This window comes from Dermacentor variabilis, unplaced genomic scaffold, assembly GCF_050947875.1.
Source record: "Dermacentor variabilis isolate Ectoservices unplaced genomic scaffold, ASM5094787v1 scaffold_15, whole genome shotgun sequence".
In the NCBI taxonomy this organism is placed as follows: domain Eukaryota; kingdom Metazoa; phylum Arthropoda; class Arachnida; order Ixodida; family Ixodidae; genus Dermacentor; species Dermacentor variabilis.
The window spans coordinates 1,064,795-1,088,824 of NW_027460313.1; the positions used below are offsets into that span (position 1 = coordinate 1,064,795).

At 46.2% G+C, this 24,030-nt stretch overlaps 1 protein-coding gene across 19 annotated transcripts in view; it reads right to left on the reverse strand.

Annotated features, from left to right (window-relative positions):
• LOC142567954 (bromodomain-containing protein 3-like) overlaps positions 1–24,030 on the reverse strand; it is a 177,921-nt gene that overhangs the window by 111,754 nt on the left and 42,137 nt on the right. For 15 of the 19 annotated variants that reach the window (XM_075678038.1, XM_075678037.1, XM_075678040.1 and 12 more), the window contains 2 exons: positions 14,169–14,311; positions 5,399–5,605 (listed from right to left, as the gene is read on the reverse strand). In XM_075678038.1, the coding sequence (XP_075534153.1) occupies positions 5,399–5,605; positions 14,169–14,311 (350 nt within the window). The remainder of the gene's footprint in view (positions 1–5,398; positions 5,606–14,168; positions 14,312–24,030) is intronic. The other 4 variants (XM_075678052.1, XM_075678053.1, XM_075678044.1 and 1 more) reach the window with 4 other exon arrangements.

Here is a 24,030-nt window from a genome sequence, read left to right on the forward strand (position 1 = left end):
GGGCACCGTTTTGAAAAAGCTACACAATGCCGCTTTTAATTCTTTAGATTAAGGTTTCTAACAAAAGTTTACAGCTCAGTGCGAAATGCACGGGGAACAAAAATTACACTGAAAATCTGGTTTTCGGACCCAAGTGCAGCCAAATTGCAGCTGCTGACATCACCTTCAGTGCTGTTAATTTTTTAGGGTTTTTAAGGGCGAGCATATATATAATGGACTATTGATATAACAACCATTTTTCGCAGAACTATTGAGTTTGTTTTGAAGACGTTCGACTGTATAACCCTAGATTCGAGGCTTCAATTGCCCAGCCTACAAGCTGTGTTGGCTGTGGGAAAGGCGTAAACGGTAGATGTGTCATGTAACTTTCTACATCATGGCAATAGCAGCGCCAGTCTCTCCTGTGGTGGCCCTCGAGGCCAATACAAGCTCCAAGTATCTGCTTGAAATAGCCGAAATTGAAATGATGTCACGAAATTACTTGTTAAATTTATCTTAAAAAATACACTGTTTACAATGCACCTAACAATGGGAAATTCAATTTGTTCATTGTTCGTTATATCGCGAGTTTTGCCAAACCAAGGTTCGTTATACAGTGGTGGAACACCCATTCCACCTTTTGGCGCAGGTCCTGGCGCATGAAAAATACCAATTTGGAGCAGCAGCAACCACTTTTGGCACAGGGTTCAATGCACGTATGCTAACCATATACCAAGCAAATATTAACTGACATAGTCGACATGCTGTGGAGACGAGTTTGTGCGAGGTTCCCCCTGCAAGCACAACAAACAAAGGGCGCTACGGAAGGGTTCGTCCATATGGCACAGAGGAAACACCAGAGACCCATCGTCAACAAACGCACATTTATTAACCCAGGATGAAACACAGTGCCACAGTCACGGCTTGTGCGCAAGGGCTCACCATCGTAAGACCGATTAAGCATGCGTAAGACCGATTGACTGAACATGATATCATGCAATATACTCATTTCATGCCATGCACATTAGGAAATTTTCGAATGGGAGCCACAAAGGTTTTGCGGCTGAAAAAAAAAAAAAAGAAAAAGCGTCAGCGCCACTGCGCATGCACTAGATGCAAATACAGTTTTGCATTGAGGAGGGTTTCACTCTCACGCATGCTTTGGTGCAGGCTCGGCGCAATTTTCCGCTAAAGCGCTGCTCTCGGCAAAGGATGGGCCAGCCGTTCTACCACTGCGTTATATCAAGGTTTGACTGTACATAGACTGTACACAGAACGCAGAAATGCTTTTATGAACAACCCCGGACGAATGTGACAAATCTGTTGCATTTGAGAAAGTTAAAGTCTAGTGACTGTTGCAAGCAGCTTTTTTATTTGGGACAAGGAATATTTTAGAAAAAGCGCAGAAAGTTGGTACAATAAAAAAAAAGGACTGAAGTTTACAAATGAGTAATCCTTCTTCAAAAAACAGATATCAGTGTTCTGTAGATTGTATTTGTTAGAGCATCTGAAGTGGAGAAACTTTATGTACAAATTGACCGCTTACGTCTTTTACAAGTGAATTTGTTACAATGTTTACAAGTGTTTTGCAAAAGTCCTACTCGCATGACAATGGTATATTTCATTACAGTGTATAATGCACCAATAGCAATATGTATTAAAATATTGACAATCTAAATCAATATTGTGCTTTGAACAGGCACTAGATTTTAACTTTTCCTTTTAAATGCAACAAACCTCATCAAATTCAGCGTATTGGTCGCCAAAAAAGATTTCTCCATTCCCACGAAATCTTAGACCACTTGTTACATAACCGCTTTTAGTGAAGAAACCTCCCAAAGAATTTGATGTATACGCATATCAGTGGAGTCACGCAAGACAAAATACTGGTTTTATATAATACGGCTTCCATGCAAAGATACTGAGCATATGCTCGCTTCTCAAATGAGGTGTGCTGGCCAAAGGGAGGGGAGGGTGACGCGGGTGATGCAGAGTGAGCCAACAAAAAATTCACGCAGAAACTCCTCTGCAAGAGTTACCCAAGTATGCGTAAGCAATGTGCCACTTGCTCCTTTGGAAGCAGCCCGATGCCATTATCAATGCTATGAACCCTGATCTGACCAGTACAAACGACAGCACTGCAGGCAATGCTAGGAACCCTGATCCGACCAGTACAAACGACAGCACTGCAGCGACTGCTGCGGACAGCGGCGCAAGGTGCATTGACGACGAAAGCAAGGCACTGCAGGTGGCGGCACCAGGTTCGCAGATGATGTTCCGATCATTTTAAGCTGTCATTGCTCTTGGGCACCTTATCCATCCACAACAAACCATTATGAACGGTGATGAAATGCACTCCGGCAACGGTTGCGTATGGCATGGCCTCATGGACCTCATCTTGAAAGCAATCGGCAATGCCGACACAGAGCGACAACTGCCGAAAGCTTTGCCCGCTGTGTTCCCATTAGCATTGAAGAGAGACGCGCGGGGAAGTATCTTGAAAGTGATCTGCAAAATGTAAAGAGTGCAGCATGTGCCAAGAGCCCCGTGAGCGCTGCATTTTTGTCACTTCTTGAAAGCGATAGTCTTAAGGGACGGACGAACGGCTTTCCTCATTGGGTAAGCATAGATATGCTTACATGTTTTAAAAAACAGCGCCCGCAGCACTTTGAGGATGCGCAGGGGTTGCCTAGGCGATGTTTTTGCTTATCAGCGGTGTGCCCTCTGCACTAAACGTGCGTGTGCATTATCACTCTTTCGTGGCTCTTCAGTTTGTGTGCACCCACTGCGATGCACATGGTGAAGTGCAGATATCGTGCTTGTGACCTTCACTGCTGCCAGTTTAGGCGGCGAAAATTTAGTTGGAAGCTTCTAGGCTTCATGCCCACATGCGAGCGAGCATCCACCGTTCCTACCTGCACGCAAACATACAAACTTGCTAGGCATTCCCAGCCGCCCGAGAATCGCACTTTGCATCACACATGATGCTACCGGTTCGACTCATGATCATGTGCCCAATCTCTATGTCATCACATACGGGTGCAAGCATATGAAGGGAGAGCTTCCTGCGACGGCATGCCACCACGAACCATTGCCAGATAAGCCTAACCAGCGCACCTCGTCGACGACACAATTTACGGGTTGCTGCATTGTAATGGCTGTACGGCACTTGGAATGCGGAGGAACCACCTCTAAAACGAAAGTGAGGGCAGAGATGGCACAAGGACTCGAGTGACACTGGGTTTGCGGTCTCATGTTTCTGTAATCGGTGCACGCGGATCAGTTCAAGAAATCAAACGAGACTGCAAAACGTCCGAAATTTTGGTTTCGCATGTGCACAAATCTAACGCGTACCTCTCCTCAGAAAAACTGGTCAGAATATTGCCTGCACATTACAAGCCGATATAAAACCAAAAGCACATTCACGGCGTTGACAACAGTCTACCGTCATATGCAGCGCCATCACAAGATGGCAGCAGTGCACATATTCTTGGTTGCTGTGGGTTCATTTTGTGCTCGGTCACATGCAGTTCTGGCGCTGTGCCAAGCTCGCTGTGCCAAGCTCGCTGCGCCAAGCTCGCTGCGCCAGGAATGCTCTTGGCCGCACGTCACAACAAGTCCGATGCCAAGTCATGTAACATCTTGTGAAAGTAGTATCCATAAATGAGAGAATACCACCTGTTTGCTCGTTACTTGAAGTTGAAGATCTGTGGCCACCAAAGCTCAAATGGTGACGACAATGCCCCGCTTCCATTGTGAAAGCTTACTTTAAAGTTTCCCTTGTGTGAAAATTCTGCACGTCTCGTTTCTTCTTATCGTGAACATGAGTGCATACTATATTTTTCCTTTATAAGTCCGGCACATATTACATTAAAGTGCATGTTAGTTTTGGGGTGCATTAGAATCATGCAAGTACAGTAATCAAGCAGGCCTGAAAATTTAGTTAAGCGTTCATAAATTTGAACAAATGCAAATATCCCTGCTGCATGCTTCGAGTCACAGATACACGTGATTGCTTGGTCTACATGGTTTGCATGCGCGCAGCTTTTGAAAAATATTTCGGTTACAGTGCAGTACCGCTAATGGTGTGGATATTCGAGACTCTGGCGACTTACGCTATAAGCAGTCTATGCTGTATTTAGGTAGGAGCCCCTGAGCTAAAGCTTCCTCTTAAACAAAAATCCCAACAGTCTTGATGTGCAGTACAGATGGATGGCAAGAAAACCAACGGTACCAAAATAGCTCTAGCCACCACTGTGTTATGCTTTCCACAACCAAGGTGGCAAGCAAAAAAAAAAAAAAATTACATGTTTGAGAAAATGGGCCTCAAAGTTTTGGATGCAGTCGACCCCTACTAAATTGTGTCACGACTAATACTTGTGTGTCCTTGCCAGCAGGCAACCTTTTAGGCCTCTGCTCTATTTCATTCAGCTCAGGAGCCTCTCTCATTAACCCCAGATGCTTTTGTGCAGCCCTTCAAAGTGCAAAGGCATAATGCTGTATGAAAACATGCTGCAGGATCTGTGCAGGCAGTGGTGAGACACACCAGGCATGCTAGTGTATTATCCATTTGGCAAAGCCCCACAATCATTTCTGGCAGCTAATTACACCAAAGCATTCATTTTCATGTGCGGAAATCCACACCCTCGCCACAAATCTGTCAAAGAGGTCTGGCAACTATGTTTGACCTCATGCAAACTATGCCACAGACATTGTCTCACATCCTTACGTTTTCTAGGAGGGACAAGCCTTCGCTGATTGTGGCATTAGACACACGTGGCTTTCCAGCAGGGTTTCATATACTTTCAACATGAACCTGTGACTGAGCAGAGAGGCGCGGTGCATAGTCTAAGGTCTCCAAACTAATGGCATCTGCGTGTTGTTGAGCTTTTGAATGATACAAAGATGGCAAATCTTGGCTGGCTGTGTTTGAGCTCTTTGTGCCATCTGCGCTGCCAAATTCGGGGTATTGTGTAAACAATGTAGGTTAGGCATTGCAAATACCAACGCAAGAGGTTTCCCAAAATTATTTTTTTTTTATGATTTTCACAATCCAATCCTCGCGTACACTCAAGGCCATCCTTTCAACCGCAGGCTTCATGCACTACGTAACATGGGAGAAGGGCTAACAAACTCTCAGGGGTAGATTCAGTACACAGATACGCCCAAGCAAGTTGCGCAATTGGCAATTTAACTGCCACTCGTACACTTTCATTTCCGTTTAACACTTGAACAGTTCAGTTAAAAAGCAATTTCCCCTATGCTTTCATTGGTACAACTGGTACAACTGCAACTAACAAAAATCGGGCCCCTTTGTCAACACCCAGAATGGCAAGATCTTAATTATACACCTTCTCGCACAAGGTAAAGTACACACACACACACGCACACACACACCAACACACACACACACACACACCTGTCGCCTCTGGGGCCAGCGGCCGTCGTCCCGAGCAATGGGTGGGCTCACCTTGGAGGCCGGCATCTGCACGAGCGGAGGAGGGGGTGCTGGGGCGCTGCTCATGGCCGAGGAGGCAGGGAGCTCGGGGGGGGCAGCAGCAGCGGGGCTCACGCCGCCACCACCCCCCAGCACAGCAGAAGGCACAGCCGCCAGCGCAGCTGCCGCCTGCATCCCCCACACACACACTGCCTCGCAAAGACAAGCACACAAGCAGCATCCACCACCACACAAAGCGGGATGGTTCAGCCACCTTCCCCCCTATGCATGGAAACACACATGCACTGCGCTCCTCTGCCGTGGAGCATGTATACCGCAAATACGACTAAGCTACAAGGCTAACAGCCAACAATTCTGATAAGCTTTTTTTGTTCGTGCTCTCGTCAAACAAAAGCATGCGAATTGAGCCAAGAGCTCATCGAGGTTATGTCAAATTCTAACGAAATAATGATCACCGTTCAACTATCACCCATTATCTCTAAGGTGTTCCTGTATTTGGTGGTGTTCGTGCATAATTGTCATAGTTCATCAGCATGCCAAGCAAAGTGTGTTTGTGCCTGTGTGCATTCACTACTTGGACATACACGCTGAAGTTTATTTTTAAATATTTTTTACATGTTTTTGTCGGTGAGTACCATATCAATGTCGGCTGCAATGAATTTTCCTGTTGCTGTATAATAAAGCCAGCATTTCTGTTACTGCATCTTTAGTAGTAGTCCGTGACTCTTTCTATGCATCGCATTTCATAAGTGTATACAGTAGAACCTCGTTGATACAATCCTGTTTTGGGATCGAGAATGCAATAAATTACCTAATACATTTACAGTCTTACCAGTTAATACATTCCTGGAGAACACAATCAGTACATCACCAAACTGAGCTTGTATTATACGTTTTCCGTCAGCTAGATCCAATGTGAAAAAAGGCACAAGGCATTTTGCACAAAAGCTGTGCGGAAGGTGCAATTGAGTCAAAACGAACTACTGTTTCCCACAACCACTATGAACGAAACCGCGGCCGCTATTTACACAATCGTAGCAACGTTGCTGTTCTGAAGGCACGCACACCAAAGCTTGCTGCAACAAGTGTGGACAAAACTGCGGTCACTATCAACGCGATCATGGGTGGCAAATATGCAGTTGTGAAGGCGCGCGGCACACATGCAGACTGAGTCAAACTACTCTTTGCCGCAACTGCGGACAAAACCACGGTCGCTATCAGCTCCATCGTGGATGGAGACTATGCAGATGTGAAGGCAAATGGCCAGCGCAGTGTTATGCACGGTGGTAAACTCAGGAATAAAGACTTGAAAGGCACAAATGGGCACTAAGCGTTCCAGCGTAGCTGTCATTCACGTACGAGTTCCCCTGATGACCGCCACTTCCTTTTGGTTGGACGTTAGCGTCGTTTTTTTCTTTTGCATTGCGCATTTGCAATGCCCTGCACTTGCAGAGTTCTGACAGTTGCCCGAACAAACAGATGTGCGGTCGAATGTGTCCGAATTAAAAAAGGTTTGATTGCATGAAATAATGCACACGCTCGCCACGAGCAGAGGACGAGTTCGAATGATTCGATTTTCCAAATTAACGAGGGTTGATTCAACAAGGTTTTACTGTATTACTAAGAAGCAGTCACACTATTATTGAAATTCTGGGGTTTTACGTGCCAAAACCACGATCTGGTTATGAGGCACGCTGCAGTGGAGGACACCGGATTAATTTTGACCCCCCAAGGTTCTTTGGCGTACTACGAATGCATGGTATACAGGCATTTCTGCATTTTGCCCCCATCGAAATGATGGCCACCACGGCACAGCAGTCATGCTAAGATATACATTCATGTATAATGTGGTGATAGAAGTCGATGCTACTACATTACTTTTTAGTAGGGGTGTGCGAATAGTCAAGCCTCATACACATCAATATAATTATCAGATATATTGAAGCAAACTGAAAATTTCATTGTGCATGCTTTATTTTTATTGAGCATTCTCCGGCTATAATAAAGCCGGAAATGCAGAATGCAACACATTATCAGTCGTTGCAAAGTAAACTTGCATGTGGCTCAAACATTATTCGGGCAACAAAAATGTCGAATACATTCACCAACTGATTTTTCCAATGCCTCATTCCTCGAACCTGCAAGCTTATTTGGACTTCCCTAAGGCGCTGTCAGCCGCTCATGTCATGTCAAAGCTTGTCAGCAGAGCGGCTGATGACATGCCGCTGCCTGTCGGGGCCTCTTCGAGTCCAGGCTGCTCGGGGGCTGCTGTCCTGCATTTTTTGGGCAGCGGCTCTTCCCACTTGTCCAAAAGCTACTTTTGGAACAAGCTTTGGTGAAATTTTAGCAACAGCTTTGCCTCAGTTTAGCGACGCACTGAACAATTTGGCAACACTGCTCGGGAAGCTGACAAACTGCCTCACCATCGAAAGCAAATGCAGAGATGTGATCTACGTATAGTAAAACTCTTGCTTGGGCTAGTTGGTTCATGCATGAATGAATAAGCTACGTATAGAGACCTACGTATAGGTCCTTTACAGTGCCACTGCCAGGGCACTGCCATCTTTGAACACACGTGACTGCACCACCATCGAGTGATTTCTGGCTTCCCCTTCCCGACAGAGACATACTGAGTAAATGCATAAAAACGCTGTTTTCGGTTTCAGGGTGAATTATTGTTCGCCAATGATGCGACATTTTCAACCAAAAAGACCAACAGAATGTTAGTGCTTGTGATAATTTAAACAAGGCCTTATTTTAGCCTGATGTTGACGGTTGAATTCAGCGCTTGTGCTTCCTTCAATGAACCGATTTACTCGATTGTGCATAATTTCTTCTTCTACAGTTAAACATAAATACAAAAAACTTCAATACAGTCGCCGACCATTTATTCGGACCTCACGAGGACTGCGGAAATGTCTGATTAAACCGGTGTCCGAAAAAGCAGATTAATAAAAAAAAAATCCATTATTTCCACGCACTTATTTGGGCTCCACAGTACGCTCGAAGAAATCGTGAATGCGCCGTTGCATGCTGTTCCGTTGACGCGCAATTAGATAAGCCTGAATCTCGGAGAGGGTCGTAGGGTCACTATAGATGGCTGAAAGCACTGTCACTGCTTGTACATGCTCCGCATGCGACGGCAGCGTAGCCACATGGTGCGTCATCTTCCGACTCGGAGTCATCGTCCGGCGGTGCAGCAGAAACCTGACGAATGATCTCGCCGTCGTCGAGTTCTGCGCATGTCAGTACAGCAGTATCAGCACCTGTGAAACTCAACTGAGACGGTGTCCGGAATCGCAATGCAACCACTCCGCAGAACATTTTCAACGTCAGTAGGGAGCACATCAGAAGGCGACAAATCCTAGGCCTCCTGGAACCCGCTTGCCTGCGTTCCCTCCAGTCTGTCCAGTCTGTGTGGGCACTGTCGGCGCCATTAGACACTTGACGCGATGTTTCCGTATGCAGTGTTCTATCACCGCAACCTCGACACAACACACAAAGCAAACGCCGTCACGCCGACACCAGTCGCACAAACGAAAAATGTGACGCACTCGCAGCGTCGTGCACGAAGAAACAAATCAGCTGCTGGGTTGTCTTCGACATGGCTTACTAAGCTGAGACCGGAACTGCTGTAGCCACTTTATCGAACCAGGCAGAAACGATGAGCGGGGATTTGCACTAGTGCCACTTCATGGGGCAGCAAGGAGGCTTCATTCAAAACAAAAACGCGGTCAGCAAGTCTAACCATGCACCGGTCATTGCCGGTGCATGGTGCAAGTGCCCTCGATCGAGTTGGCTAAAGGAGTGTCCGAAAAATCAGACGACAGGTTGCAAGGTGTCTGAACTTTCGGCAGTTGTTATACATTATGGTCTACGGGGAGAATGGCTGTGCCGCGAAGCAGGCCGAATAATCGATCTGCTTCGCGGTCCGTATTTTTGGAGTCCGAAAAATCAGTCGGCAACCGTATAACAAAATTCTCAGTATAATGAAGTATTTAGCTTTTATAACTTCTTGCCCATAGAACAAACAAGAAGAAAGGTGGTTGACCGAGGGGCCCAACTTTTATTAGTCATATCATAAGAAGCCAACAAACACAGACACCAAGGACAACATAGGGAAAATTACTTGTGCCTAATAAATGAAACAAAGGAACGATAAATTAATGGAAATTAAAGTGGATGAAAAAACAACTTGCTGCAGGTGGGACTTTAATTTCCATTAATTTATCGTTTCTTTATTCAATTTATTAAAGCACAAGTAATTTCCCCTGTGTTGTCCTTGGTGTCAGTGTTTGTTGGCTTCTTATGATATGCCCATAGAACAAGTAACTTAAATATCAATATAATGAAGTTGGTTTATAGAAGATTTCAATATACAGACATTTCAATACAGCAAAGCTAAAGCCGATATTATTAACTTCGTTGTGTCAAGGTTTAACTAGAGCAGCCGACGATTTTTCCAACTCCATAAATTCGGACTTGGCGCATTTAAGAAGTCCAAAATATCCATCACGAGGTTCCAATAGAGCCAATGCACTTTTACGGCAGATTCATCAGGCGAATTTAGGCCTAAAAGTCCAATTCTCCGGACTAAATCGCTCATTCCAAGCCACGCTGCCCAATCTTGGATGCCGCCATGTTGGATTTTCTGCTGGCTTGGCCAGGCTTGACTTCCAGTGGTCTGCTCTATAGACTCCAAGATTCACACATGCAAACTATCAAACGAAAGCACGTGCCATCCTCGCATCTCAGAGGCCATGCCTCTCGATTACCAGTGCAGGCATACACTAAATTAGTATACAGTCAACGACTAAATTTTCGGACGCCCAAATTTTCGGACATGCCTGATATTTCGTACGTCTTCGCGGCACCGCCACGAGCCCGATAGAGTCAATGTATAAGGACATCTGACGTTTCGGACGCTCAAACCCCCCGCTGTCCAATTTTCTGGACTTTCCGACGCGACGGTAGGTCCTTTGGCTCCTCGCGCAGCGCCCTTGCGAAGGAAGTAGACTTGCAACCGAAGCATATCACCGCTTTGAACCACAACTAGCCGAATCTAGCCTTCACACACTGGCCACGCTGGCTATGTTCATCGCCACAAATGGCCGCACTTCCCCTTCCGGCGGAGTTTCCAGAGCGGCGCTATTTCGTTTGTTTGCGCAGGCCACGTTTTGGCTAGCGTGGTGTGTGTGGTTGTGCTGTTGTGTCAAGTGTGCTCTGCGACGCTAGGCCTAGGTGCTTCGACGCTCGTCAGCAAACTCCACTGTTCGCAACTTGAGGATTTCGCTTGCCTTCGATGGCCCCCACTCCGTCTTCGTCGTCCTCGCCGATGGCATCGAAGCGCGGAAAGCAGTACTGTACCCACGGAAATAACTTTTTAACAGTTTGTTGACGCTGACAACGAGCTCAACTTCTGCGCAGAACTGACTGACGAGGGAATAGTCTGTCAGGTTGTGGGGGATTCAGAAGAATCCGATGTTGAAAATGAGGAGCCAATGCCTGCGCTGCCTACAAGCGCCGAGTTGACGCGAGCACTGTTAACTTTTTCATCGGTGCACAGTGCTGACATGACCCTTGCTCAGATCGAGGCGAATATGATCACATGCAACCGGAACGCCGTCCAAACAACAATCAACAAGTTCTTCAAGCCACTGCAGCAATAACACTGGCTGCCCGACGATGCACATGTACATAATAAACCGGCAGTCGGCTACATACAGAGTTTTTGAACACCTCTTTTTATAGCACCTTCATTGATGCTTTGGCAGGGTTTTGGAAGATTGGTACTTCGCCCTTTACCTCTAGATCTGAGAAAAAAAGAAAAAAGGTGCGGTTTTTTGCATGCATTCATTTTTTCGGACTGCCTGAATTTTCGGTCGTTCTTGCGTTCCCTAGAGGGTCCGAAAAATCGGTCGTTGACTGTACCTGTACTGTTTATAACCGAGTTCATATACAAAGGTCTGCAAAATATTTTTACAGACAGAATATCTGCCAAATAAAATTACGTGCTTTTTCCCTCTGAAGCTGAAGAAATAGCAAAGTTGTCCCAAGTACGAATTGAGTTTTTTTTTTAAGTTAAACAGTGGGCCATACTGCGCTTAATGGCAATTTTCTATTGCTTAGAAGATATTGCTGTCTAATTTTCAAGAAAACAGGAGGGTCTTTCCCTCTTTATTGATAGGTGGTTTCTGTGGGCCAGCTCGTTATAAGGCCAATCTGCGTGACTGACAAAAGCGGGGAATGTGTATCATGTCACTTGGCACCACTTTCGCGCAGTGCCACATGCATTGACGACACTTGGCGCTGACGCTAAAGAATTCTCAAATCGGGAAGCCCATGGCAAATTCACCTAACCTCTCCCCCATTATTTCCTTCCGTGTCCATCTGCTGTCCATATAAATTGTCTGTGGCCGGGGGGTCAGCGCACTGTCACATATTATTGAGCCTGCTATGCTAGTCTTGTGACAGCTCGCTCAAAACTACAAAAAAATGTACGTCCGCCTACTAATGGCATTCGTAACGAGGGCCCACCATACAATATTTCGCAAAGATGGAGGCCGTGAACCTGCAATGGCCATCCTGTGCACGCACTTTCATTGGCTAGGCGGCCTTCTGAGGGTCATGCAACCGTTGTGAATAGATCTGCATTGATTTGGTAACCGTAACTTCAGTCGCCGACACCCAACGACGCAGCTCCGATTAGGCATAACGGGCTTGACAAAGTGGCTAAAGGTGTGGCTGTGACGAAAATTCGCTGCCGGCCGATGTGATAACAGGCCGCAAACAGTCGCGAAGACCTTGTCGTTAATATGTTCCTATGGATGGCTCAGCAGTGATCGGGTGCAAAATCGTGTGTACGGTTAGATTGATGGCCGTTGGAGTGGTGTTCTGGTACACAGTCGACCAGCCTGCAACTGCTGAGAGCACACATGCCAAGTTCGTCTGCATGCTCGCATGTAGGTAGAGAGCTAACTGCACAAAGATGCGTGCGTGAACACACAACTCACATGTTCGATGCCATCAGCATGCCTACCGTTCCATCTGTTAGTGCCTGCCATTCGGGCAGCGTCCCATTGTCCGCGGCCTTCAGCCTCTCATACCATTGACGCTCTAGCATTTTTTTCCGTAAGCTTGACATGTCTTCTTTACGCAAGCGTCGCCATACACGCCACGAGACGAAAAGCCAGCCACTTGAACAGAAGCGAAAGTAGAAGACTGCGACCCACGCAAACTGGCAGCAACAGCGGCGCACATAGAATGGCTGCTTCGGTCGCGCCAGCTAATGGGAGGCGCAAGAAGAGGGGGCTCGGCTTGCGCACGTGCGCTCCGCCCAATCAGAAATAACCCTTCAGAAAAGCGGCGAGAGCGGTAGTTCTGTTTGAGCAGCATCATTTTGAGCCGGCACAAAATGCGCACAAAAAAACCAGCTTCAAAACAAGCCCAAGATGGTGGCAGCCGGCTGGTGGCAGCCGGCTGGTGGCTGCGGTGCGTGCGGGAAAGTTTGAACAAATTTTACCTGCCGCAGGGCGTTTCGTGGCTCCTGCAGCGTTTTGAAAGCAGATTTTGTCCTATTTAACAATCGACATCAGCATTAATAATTTGACTGCAGGTGCTCGAAGGCAGAAAGAAACATTCCTAAAATGAATTTTTCTCAAAATAAATTTTTCAGACTTTTTTTTAACTTTTTAGAACACGCGTCCCAAAATGTGAGGCCAGTTGGAAGGTCTCTGTGGACCTCGTAGTGGCCTCGTACCATCCCCAACTCAAATGGTTGTGCGGCCTCTAAGAAGTACTTAATCTCAAACAAGCTTGAAGGTGATGTCATCTTGTACAATCACTAACAAAGATAGTTTTGCTTTTGGAGACTCAGCTCGTCCCAGCACCAAGCCCTCAAAGCATACGGCCAACAGTGCTCTTGGCACTGATAACAAGCTTGGCACAGAGCCAAAAACAGTTGTCAGGGACGCCTTCCATGCCGAGTCACAAAACTTATCGAAAGTGAAACTGCCTCCGAAAGGGCTCGTCCAAGAATACCGCCCGAGGAAAGGTCTCTACCTCAGACGACCAGTAAAGAGAACTTGTTTCTGGATTGACCACCAGTTCCCACTTATGCGGACATGATGAGCAGCGTCGACAACATTTGGCAGTTTGTGCACATGACGATGTCGGTGACTTGACAGATGTTGCAGCTCTTGAGCGGAAGCTGATGCCTTTTAGAAATAATTTCAGGCGCAAAAAAAATTAATTAGAATAAGGAAAATAAATATCAGCTGGAAGTGAGCGCCTGTCCACGTCTTTTATTCTGTTGTCCGTGTCTTATTTTTGGTGCCTAAATCCATTTCTAAAAGCTATGTACCAACTAGCCCGGCAGCAGACATTAGTAAAAGGAAGGCTAAAGGAAGCTTAAAGATTTCCTCACACCTTCGTGAATTAAATTATTTTAAAATTATCTACCTTCGTTAAAGCAGTGCAGGTTATTCAGGTGGTCTGTACCCATTTTTGGGCAAAACTAAGCATCACTGCCTGTATTCTCAGTTTTCCGATTATGCAATAGTTTTGCGTGGTCCCCTCAAAGTCGTATATTCGGGGTTCCACTGCATTTGGTATTCGCACACCCGTACTTTTCAGGAGAACATTGCCCCATTGTGGGATACACAGATGCAGCAGCAGGACACACTGTTTTTTAGATGACTCAAGCAAAAGCAGGAGCACCCTAGAAACTCACCTGCTGTGCATAGGTGCTCGACCGCAGGGTCGGGGAGGTTGCACTCAGTGCAGTGGGCGTGTTAGTGCTGCCGGGCACATTCTCGGCGGGCGAGTGAGAGTTGGTCGCCGGACTTGCCGCATTCTGCACTGCTGGGCTGGGCCCTACAAGAAACATCACGGTACTGTGCACAACACTCTACCACGAGTTTCTCTCAAGATTGCTTCGCAGGTTCACGGCGCACCAATCATAGCACACTGAAGCAACTGAAAGAACTGAAGCAAGGAACAACATCCAAAATGCACAGAAAAAAGTGGGTACAGGCAATCCCAGATATACTGAATTATTGCCTATATCAGACCAGTTGCAAAATCCCCTCAACAATCCCATGCAAAAAAAGAAAGGGGGCCATGTACTACGCGTACATCCAAGTCCCACTCACTGCCACATTTAATATATCTAACGCTGTGCCGCGCCCCTGAAAGTGCACTTCTAACAGGTACGCTATCACTTCACGCTTCATCAAGAATAATGCGACAAATATGAAACAGCACTGTTTTGGTAGACGCTGTCGAACACGAGTAGAATATGAATCTGAATGCACATGCCGCGGTGGAAAAATGAGCACGGCTCTGTTTGCTTACTGCACATATGGATCGCTCATGCAAACTATGACCATTCGTTATTGGTAAAGAGCAGAAAGATGGCCACAATCTGCTCCACAAACGCAAAAGAAATACTTTCTGGTACGATACATGTTCCACAAGAAAGCGGGGATGACACTCGACCTTTCCACCAAGTGGCAATGTGCACGAGACACTGCACTAACAGGTTTGTCTTCTTGCAGCCAAGGGCTGTCCGCAAACGGTATTTTAGGATCATGCAAGTGGCCACAACAAATATAACACCACATTTGTGCTTCGTGAAAAGATCATTGCATCAACAGCACATGCAAGACTCATCGCGCTGTGTGATTGTGGGTCTACACTGAACACTTTTCATTCATGCTTGGACGGTCCCATGGAAGGGAGAATGAACTCGGATGTTCAGCAAGCTAAGAGCCCCATTCGAAAGTGGGAGCATGTGTGTAAAGTCAGCCATCACCGACAGAGGGGCAGGAGGAAAAGAGCAAAAGGGCATGCCAGGCGCAAGGCGCGTCAGAGCACTGAGCAGCACACGAGACGCAAGGCCTTTTCAGAGCGATTGAGGAGCGAGGACGACCGCTTGCAACAGGAGGTCTATTTAAGACCCGACAGCAGCAGTTCACCTCGCTCAAATCATCCACATTGACGATCAGCTGTTTAGGCGGCGCATAAGGATGCTATTGTAACGGACACACGGATGGGCACATTGACCTGCGATTCTCAGTACAAGTGCACTGATGATCCCAAGGCATGCATCTATACAGGCCAGTTTGCTTCTGCAGTGCGCCCATTTCAATATTTTCTTGAACAAACATGTGCAACACCGCAAGGACTTACAAAGCACACAATGCACACAAGGCTCACCGTAGTCTTACATCCGGATAACACAGGCATTTAGGCTTAGCGTTGCGATCAGTATATAAAAGACCGTTCTGCGATGCGAGCAACTTGCAATGTTCGTGAGCAAAACGTAACTTGTGTGTTCAACACAGCCTTAGCGAAGCAAGCCCACTTCAGTATCAAAGTTCCCACTATTAAATATATCTGGAAACTGTTAGAGACATGCAGAGATCTGAGACACGCTTCCTGCAAGCATATTTTACATGTTGAATTACTATCAATATATTGAACTATTTCATGATTCCTTGATATATCTGGCATCGACTATATTAGGCACAAAACTCTGTACAGAGAAAAAAAGTCACGAGACATTCCACCCTGTGAAGGTGGATGACCAGCGAGGCTCTTTAGCAGACGACACAGAGGCGATATAGAGTTTTCAACAAAAAAATGCTAACATATTTATTGTCCTGATCTGTGGTTATCGTGACAAGATGTATGCACACACATTCTCGTATCACCTGTTATTAAATGCGTCCCTCACGTAAGAGAACGAATGACTCATACCCCCTTAAGCAATGGTTGATATCGCTGTAAATAAATAAAATTTTTAATGCCATCTCCCCATTACAATAACATAAGAGAAATGAAATTCTACGCTGGAATGACAAGCGGCAACGGAGCCAGCTGTGGAAGGAGACAACACGCAAGCAGTGAGTGGCACGAGCGCATTCCCACAGTTGCTTCAAGGGGGGCAAATGCGTTAGGTTGCGGGTTGTTTGCGGATGACAGAAATGCCCTAGCCATGTACAGCTTCGCTGTAAAAATTTACCAACGATTGCGATATTCCCTAATGCGACATTTGAGCGCAGCTCTTGTATTTTCATTTTGTGATATATTGAGGCATCCCACTGACTGGCTTAGCTGCGATGTTTGGCGCTATATTACATACATTGAGCACTGCAGGGTATGCAACCATAACCTTTACAGTGAAACCTCGTTAAACCGTAGTTGGCCGGAGCTCGGGAAAGGTACGTACTAAACGGTAGTACTGTTTAACCGAATAGCATGAGATCGCCCACTTACCTGTCGAAAACGGAACTCAGAGAGAGTGCGATGAAAGGGGAAAAAACATGCAGTATTTATTAACTTCGCGCGACAAAAGCGTTATTTTCGTTTGATGCCACGGCGGCCTAGCACGCCGACGACACCGGCCTCAAACTTACTGAAGCTGCGTGCCAACTTTTCAGCCAGCCCCCTCTTCTCGGCAAACACGCACGGCAGATTCCTCTTTGGCGTTACGTATTCACCGTGCACGTGCGCAGTAGTGCTGCAGAAGTCCCGGGGGCGCCTTTTTTATTACGGGTGCCGGAGTTTGGAATAATTTTCATTTGGAATAGAGTTACGTTATCGCGCCCCTATTGTCGTCGCGACGATTGCATTCATGAGGCTGACGCAACGCGCAGCTTATGCCACTGTCGGGCCTGAATCGCCCGTGCTATCGCTTTCCATGTCGTCCTCGTCACTGTCGCTAGTCGACACTTCGGCAACAACAGAGGCAACGATGGCGAAAAGTCGAACCTCGTAGCCGACATATCTTCGCGGTCGCAGCAGCGCTGCCGAGCAACTTCTTCGCATTCCAAATGCCACACATTGTAGTGAACAGCAGATCCCTGTTGCGTGTCAGCGCCGACTTCTTCGTGTCACGTTCGATAGCACGGACGATGTCTAATTTTTCTTCTATGCTGAGCACCCGGCGTCTTTTTTATCCAAGCTTCAGAACGACGAGAGTCCTCGCTTGCACGACGCCATAACGCTCTCTGGCACCGCGTCGAAATGATGATGTTGATGTGGCTTCACGCGCAAACGCACAGGGCGCTTGGAGGCCGTTGTTCCAATCTCTGAGGAGTGTTGTTCTGCCGGGCCGCCCGATGGAGACGGCGCAGCGCCGTGTTTGCGCGACAAAAAGTTCAAACGCTACGTTTTAACCGATGCGTACGCAGTAAGCTGGTACGGTTTATGCGGATACGAAACACATTATGTTCAATGGCCGCTGAGTCGGGGATTTGACTTTACTACTTTTAAAACGAAACTACTGTTTAAGCGGGTACGGTTTAACGAGGTTTTACTGTACCAGGAAACTTGTGGTGAACGCTATGCAAGGTGAGCTTTTTGGTTTTCTTTTCCCCCCTTCCACTAGGCCGGCGCCGCAGATGTGCAGACATCTTTCATCGCAAGCAGCAGTGTGTTCATTTCCTTTCTTTGCTATGCCGATAGACAACACTCACTCCAGAAAGGAAAGGGGGGGGGGGGGGGCTAAGAGCTGCACTATTAAAGAAAACTTGCCAAATGAAAGCATTACCACCGAACCCGACTATTTCGAACCCTTTACATCAAATTATTCTGTGTATGGAACAATTTCTGAACACGGTATAGTTAATGAATACCTATAGCAAGAATTACGCTTACATCGAACAAAAACAGCAGCGACTCCCAATAAATCAAAAGCGTGGCAGTTTGGGCGAGTTGGTATGTCATAACTGTTTAAGGCTATTAGCGCAGCTCAGGACGAGCAAAAAAGGAAACAGGTAGGGGTAATCAAAGGGAACGGAAAACAGGGTGAAACAGGGCTCACCCTGTTTTCCGTTCCCTTTGATTACCCCTACCTGTTTCCTTTTTTGCTCGTCCTGAGCTGCGCTAATAGCCTTAAACAGTTATCCCAATAAATCGAATGTCAAGCAGTGCAAAAGTGCCCCCAGAAGTTAGCTTTCCCTCGCGGTGGCGGGAAAACACGGCAGCACAGCTCCATCCAACCACTCTCACTAACGTGACCGCGCCACGTTGGACGAGTCTACACCTCCCCTGCAAAAAAAGTATCCTAGCCTGCCCGAAGCGCTTGCTCGGAGAGCCAATCAGAGGCTCTTGTACCCTCGTCGTGCAAGATTGTGCAAGTCCGAGTTGCCTTTCACCATGAAGCTCGAAATCCTAAATCGAGTTGAACACGGTAAGAAGTCGGATGTCACCAAGTATACAAGATTCTGAGGTGCACTCTCAGCACTATCCTGAAGAATAAGCAGGAGATCAAGGCTAAAGAGGACAAACTCGCGACCCAGTGCCCGAAGCGTATGCATGGCTGTGTATAAGACGTCGAGGCGGCCGTGTGCAAGTGGTTCATCCAAAATTGCTTCAGACGTGCCGGCTTCCGCATGCCCAGTGGTGACTGAACATTCTGATGAGTGCAACAAAGCCATTGCCGGCGTTGCCGAACTTTTAAGCCGTTGACGAATTAACAGTAGAGTTTGTGAGTGCAGATGATGGTGTTGCAACCACAGGAGAGCCCAAAAACGAAGACTACATTGCCGAGATCGACTGAGCACAAGTGAAAGTGGGCACAACGAGGAAAGCAACGATGGTCCTTTGCCCACATCCTCAGAGATGATTGGTGCACACTCACTAGTTTGGTGCTTCTGCGCTAATGTGAAAGGTTGTGGCCTCAGCTGCTCTGACGCTTTAGACAATATGGAGAAGTGCCTGCATCGCACGCAGAAAAATTGCCTGAACAGAAGAAAATACAGGACTATTTCATGCGAAACTAAGCTAGTTTCATCAATAAAATGATTTTATAAATGGTATGTGCTTTTATTACATCCAATTCTTAAGCAGGCTTATATCAAATTATGCCCTATATCAAACTGATAGGCATTTTTCTTGCAAGTTCGATATAGCCAGATTCGGCTGTATAACCTAAACATGAAACCTTTCTCTGCACAAGCACTCTTGGTGTGACCTTCACGACACCCCACACAATAGAAAGGCTGGAAGGGGGCCATACATTCTTCGATCTTGTCCATATAGGGCTTGTCTCCAACGTGGAAATTGCTGTCACTTTACAATAAAATGTAATGCGACACCGGCCGTGAACATTTGTACCATGCCGTGCACTCGCTTTCGTTGCAAGGCGGTTTATCTTTCTGAGTGTCGCGAGGCCTCTGGTACAAAATTTACTCATGTACTCCCAAAAGGTAACTTTAATGGCTGCCACCCAACCACCACCAGGTGGATGCACCCTGCCGATCGCTCACGTTTATACCTCCGCACATACTCATTCAGTCAGTCATACTCAGTCGGACACACTCAGCACTGCAACAGAACGCTCACTGCCTGGACAGCTCTCGCTGGCAATTGATGGCCAGGTGGCTAGCAGAGAGGCTTCACACGTTGGCACCACGACACCGGAAGTAAACGTGACGTCAAATCATGACACAGAGCCAGTGAAGGCAGAACTTAGCCCCAATCACTCGGCAAACGAGTTGAGAAAAAGAATCGCTAGAGAGGAGGATAACTTGTAATCATCCATAGCTCTCTTAAAGGGACACTAAAGGCAAATACTAAGCCGACATGGACCGTTTCAATACCCTTCCAGAAACCTCGCAACGCTTGTTTCGTGCCAAGAAAAGAGTAAGCTTACGAGAAAATTGTATCTGAAGGGTCCGAATATCTTTCGAAATTCATATCTCCCGTCACCCAACAAGGGGAGTGCTGACGTTGCAGACGCCATCCCCACCCTTTGCTGTGGCCGGCGAGTAAACGGCCCCGGGCAGACAGTGGCACCGAGCCAAGATGGAGTGGCGGATTCGCTGCTGCAGCTTCTTTTTGGTCGTGCCGTAGACCGTTCGGGCATCCCGTGACCTCACATGGAAGTTGAATTCTCTGCTACTTTCAGTTTGTGCGAGTTCCGCGAGCCAGCAAAACCAGCGCAGCACTATGCGATCAGGAAAGTACTAAAACGCGAAAGCGTGGGCAGTGCAGAATCGAGTGAAAACGATACTTTTCGACCGCCCGCATCGTCACCAGTAATTTCAACGAGTTCTTTTTTTTAAACATGAAATGTAACTGGACACTCAGCATTTTATTTCATATTACAATACGAGGATGTTTTTTGCTACGAGTAGTTGAGTACTAGTGACAATTTGACTGAGGAGTGCTTTAGTCATCGTGCAAATGCTTGAATGTCCCGGGGGTCTCTAATCATGTCCTACATTTACCTCGATTTCTAGATTATTAAGGCTCTGTTCGCGATAATACTGACGCCTTAAGTATAAACCCCATGCAAGCGGTTTTTTGCACGACAGCGACGCGATGGAGATGGCTGTCGCGTTCACTCGTTGCCCAGAAGCCAAACTCCAAGCGAGTGACCGCTTCGCGCGACAGCTCTCCAGTGATGCCGGTATTAGGCGATCAAGTTAGCGCCAAACCTCGCGTGGCACTTGCTATAATTATTTAAGTTGATTTGTTTGGCTGTACAAAGCAACACAAAGTATTTCTGAAGGTCTTGCAATAGGTTTATTTTGTTTACACATCAAAATTTGGCAGTTTGCTCGTTCCATTTGTATACTGAGAAGCGTGCACGTGCGCAAACCGATAGTAAGTCACTAATGTACATCCCGTTCCGGCTGCCTACTATTCGCTAGTTGCTCATGGCACTTCCGGGCGACGAGCGACGAATTCTAGATTTGCAGATCAGAGCAATCGCACGACAAGACCGAGCGATCTGTTCAAGCGACGGCCCAAGCCATCGCTCGAAGCTTTCGCTCGTCGCTGTCGCGCACAAAATCGTGCTCACGGGGTTTAGCCTTTAGAGATTCTCGAGCATTAATCTATCACTTTAGCTTGACTTAGTATTTGCCTTTAGTGTTCCTTTAATACAGGACGCTTCACTTAAAAGTGTGGCATGAATGTTTTACTGTAGCTGCATCCTATACGTCTACAAAATTTGTCCGAACCGTTTCAGGGACCCTTTCAAGATCACACGTTAAAAGTAAGTTCCAAACTACATGCCCGAATGAGTTAAACTGTGTACACGTATTGCATACAGCATTCTGATAGCCAATTAGTCTCATCTTTGGAGATGCCAACATGCTTTCCATAGATGCACTGCTTTCTCTCTCTCTCTCTCTGTGTGTACATGTCTGTGCACGTGTGATCAGTGTTGCAGACCTGGATGAATACTGCACCCATACAGAACGAGCTCAGTGGATAGGCTGCATGCAAGGTACTGATGTCGGTTGGGTGTTTCATACTTTGAAAAATTGAATAGTAAGCAATTGTTTCGCAAACTGAATTTGAACATGCACTATTCAATTTGTGTATTTTAGTATTTTGCACACCACTACTGAAAACATTCCACTGCCGTGTAAACAGACGAAAATGCCAGACTTTGGTGCAGCCATTTAAAAGCACATACTCGGAACATCTTTAAAGCACCTGTTAAATAAAAAGCAGCATGTGTTCCAGAATGCCAAACTGAAGAACAAACCAAGTCAATGGTGTATTTATTGCGAAGTTGCTACACAACACAAAGACGCTGTAGAAAACAGCAACCATTTTTTAAATCAAATACCCTACCTTCGTTGCTTGTCACAAACACTAAGAAATCTTGTAATACTATTTGTGGTCAAAAAGAAAAGACACCATCTTTAACTGATAACTGTGTAGCCATTTCGACTGCTTAGTGTTGTACTGTCTTTTCAGAATTTATTTTTTAACATCTGTTTCAAAAACCTTATTTTTGGCTTGAAACTGTCTCTTGTGGAGTGGATGATATCATTTGTAAGTTTTTTTAAAAAGCAAGGAAGTTTACTCATCTACTGTGATATCGAAATTTTCTCAGTCCTTGTGCGCCACGTGATTGGAAAGTAGGCAAGGTGTTAAATCTGCTGATGGGCAGTATCCCTTGAGTTGTAGACCAATTTTTATCCCACCTGTAAAATCCCCGAGCATATCATTTATTCCCACCTAGTTGACTTCTCAACACTAACTTCTCACCCTATCAATATGGATTTCGTAAACATTTCTCATGCAAGACAACTAGTTTCTTTTACATATGACCTTTTTGCAGCAGAAGACAATTCTGGATTGCACATTTCTTGATTTTTCAAAAGCTTTTGATGTAATCATCAGTTACTGTGTATTAAGCTTAGCAAACTGAGCACTGGCCTTAATACACCTCCATGGACTTAATTCATAACTGCTAATAACCGCAATTCTTTAGATGCTCCTGTACCCTCTAGTGTTCCTTATACAGATTAATGACTTGCCTAATACAATGCAATTCAAGCATTTGCTGTCGGCATAATTTCCAGAGTTATTTTGAATAGCGCTGCCAACCTCATTCAACAAGAGACTGAAATTTTGTCGAGGCGCAAAATGGAGCATGCAACTTGATCCCATAATAGAAGGCCATGCAACTTTCATATTATACCAATTGTAACATTTTGTTAACAGCTGTATTTTAGAAAACATCGCATATTTGTGGGGACTAAGGTGCGCCCCATAGCGCCAGTCAGTGCAGGCATTCACCTGTTGTCCCTACACCTCTTGACTCGCGGCGGTCGTCGGTGGTGGCATTGGCCACGAAGCGATTTGCGCTCGCTCAGCGGCATTTCCGTCAACAGAGTTCTCCTTGCAGAGATATGCTAGCAGTACCCCTTGTGTGTATTTTTTTCCCCTTTGCGTGGCAGCCCTTTGATTTCCGCACCAGCCTGGGACCAGGCGTTTGTGCAGTTTTGGGTGCCGCCAGAGAGAAGTTCCTGCGTGCATAACAATAGGTGCCCCCCCATTTTTCCACCAGAGCCACAAAAGAGGGGAGCGCACTAGGCTAAGAGAGGAGACAGCCGTCGCCACCCATTGGCACGCTAAGCTCGAAGCCGCGGTGGTTGGTATACCCCTGCGAGATGCAAGGCCCCCACAGATTATAAATGTTTAGGCATTAATATTGCCTCTCATCTTTCTTGGCACTCATATTAACTACATAATTAACACAATTCGGTCCCTTGGGTATCTCAGGGTGTCTACCAAATTGACATTTGCCAATTCCCCGAGTTTTCCAGGTTTTCCCCGAGTGCCTTAGGAGAATTGCCCGAGTATCACAGACGGATTGACACTATGTCGCCCGATGCTGTCACTCTCTAGTAAGCATGTTAAAATATATTTTAAAAAAGACAACTTTATCCAGTTTGAATAGTAAGGAGTAGTGTTTATTTATTCAAAAGAAAACATAAGGGAGGGGTTAGTAATATGCACAGCAAATAAAGTATCTTCGAAAAAATGGTAAAGAACATTGCAAATCGAGTCGAACATTTTCAAATACGATTAAAAAAAAAAGATGCATACAGAAGAAATATTTTCGAATATGAGCTATTTTTAACAACTGATAGCAAGCTCATTAGTGTGAAGTCCGAACTTTGTAACAAGTGAGCTTCTCTTTCAGCAGCTGGAAAGTCCCCAACCTCAGCTGTCCTGCCTGAGGCGTTTCCTTGCACTTCAAGAGTTGACAGTAACTTTGACATACGCTAAAATGGGGTGAAAGCCTGCGCACTCTCGAGGCATTCATTCATTCT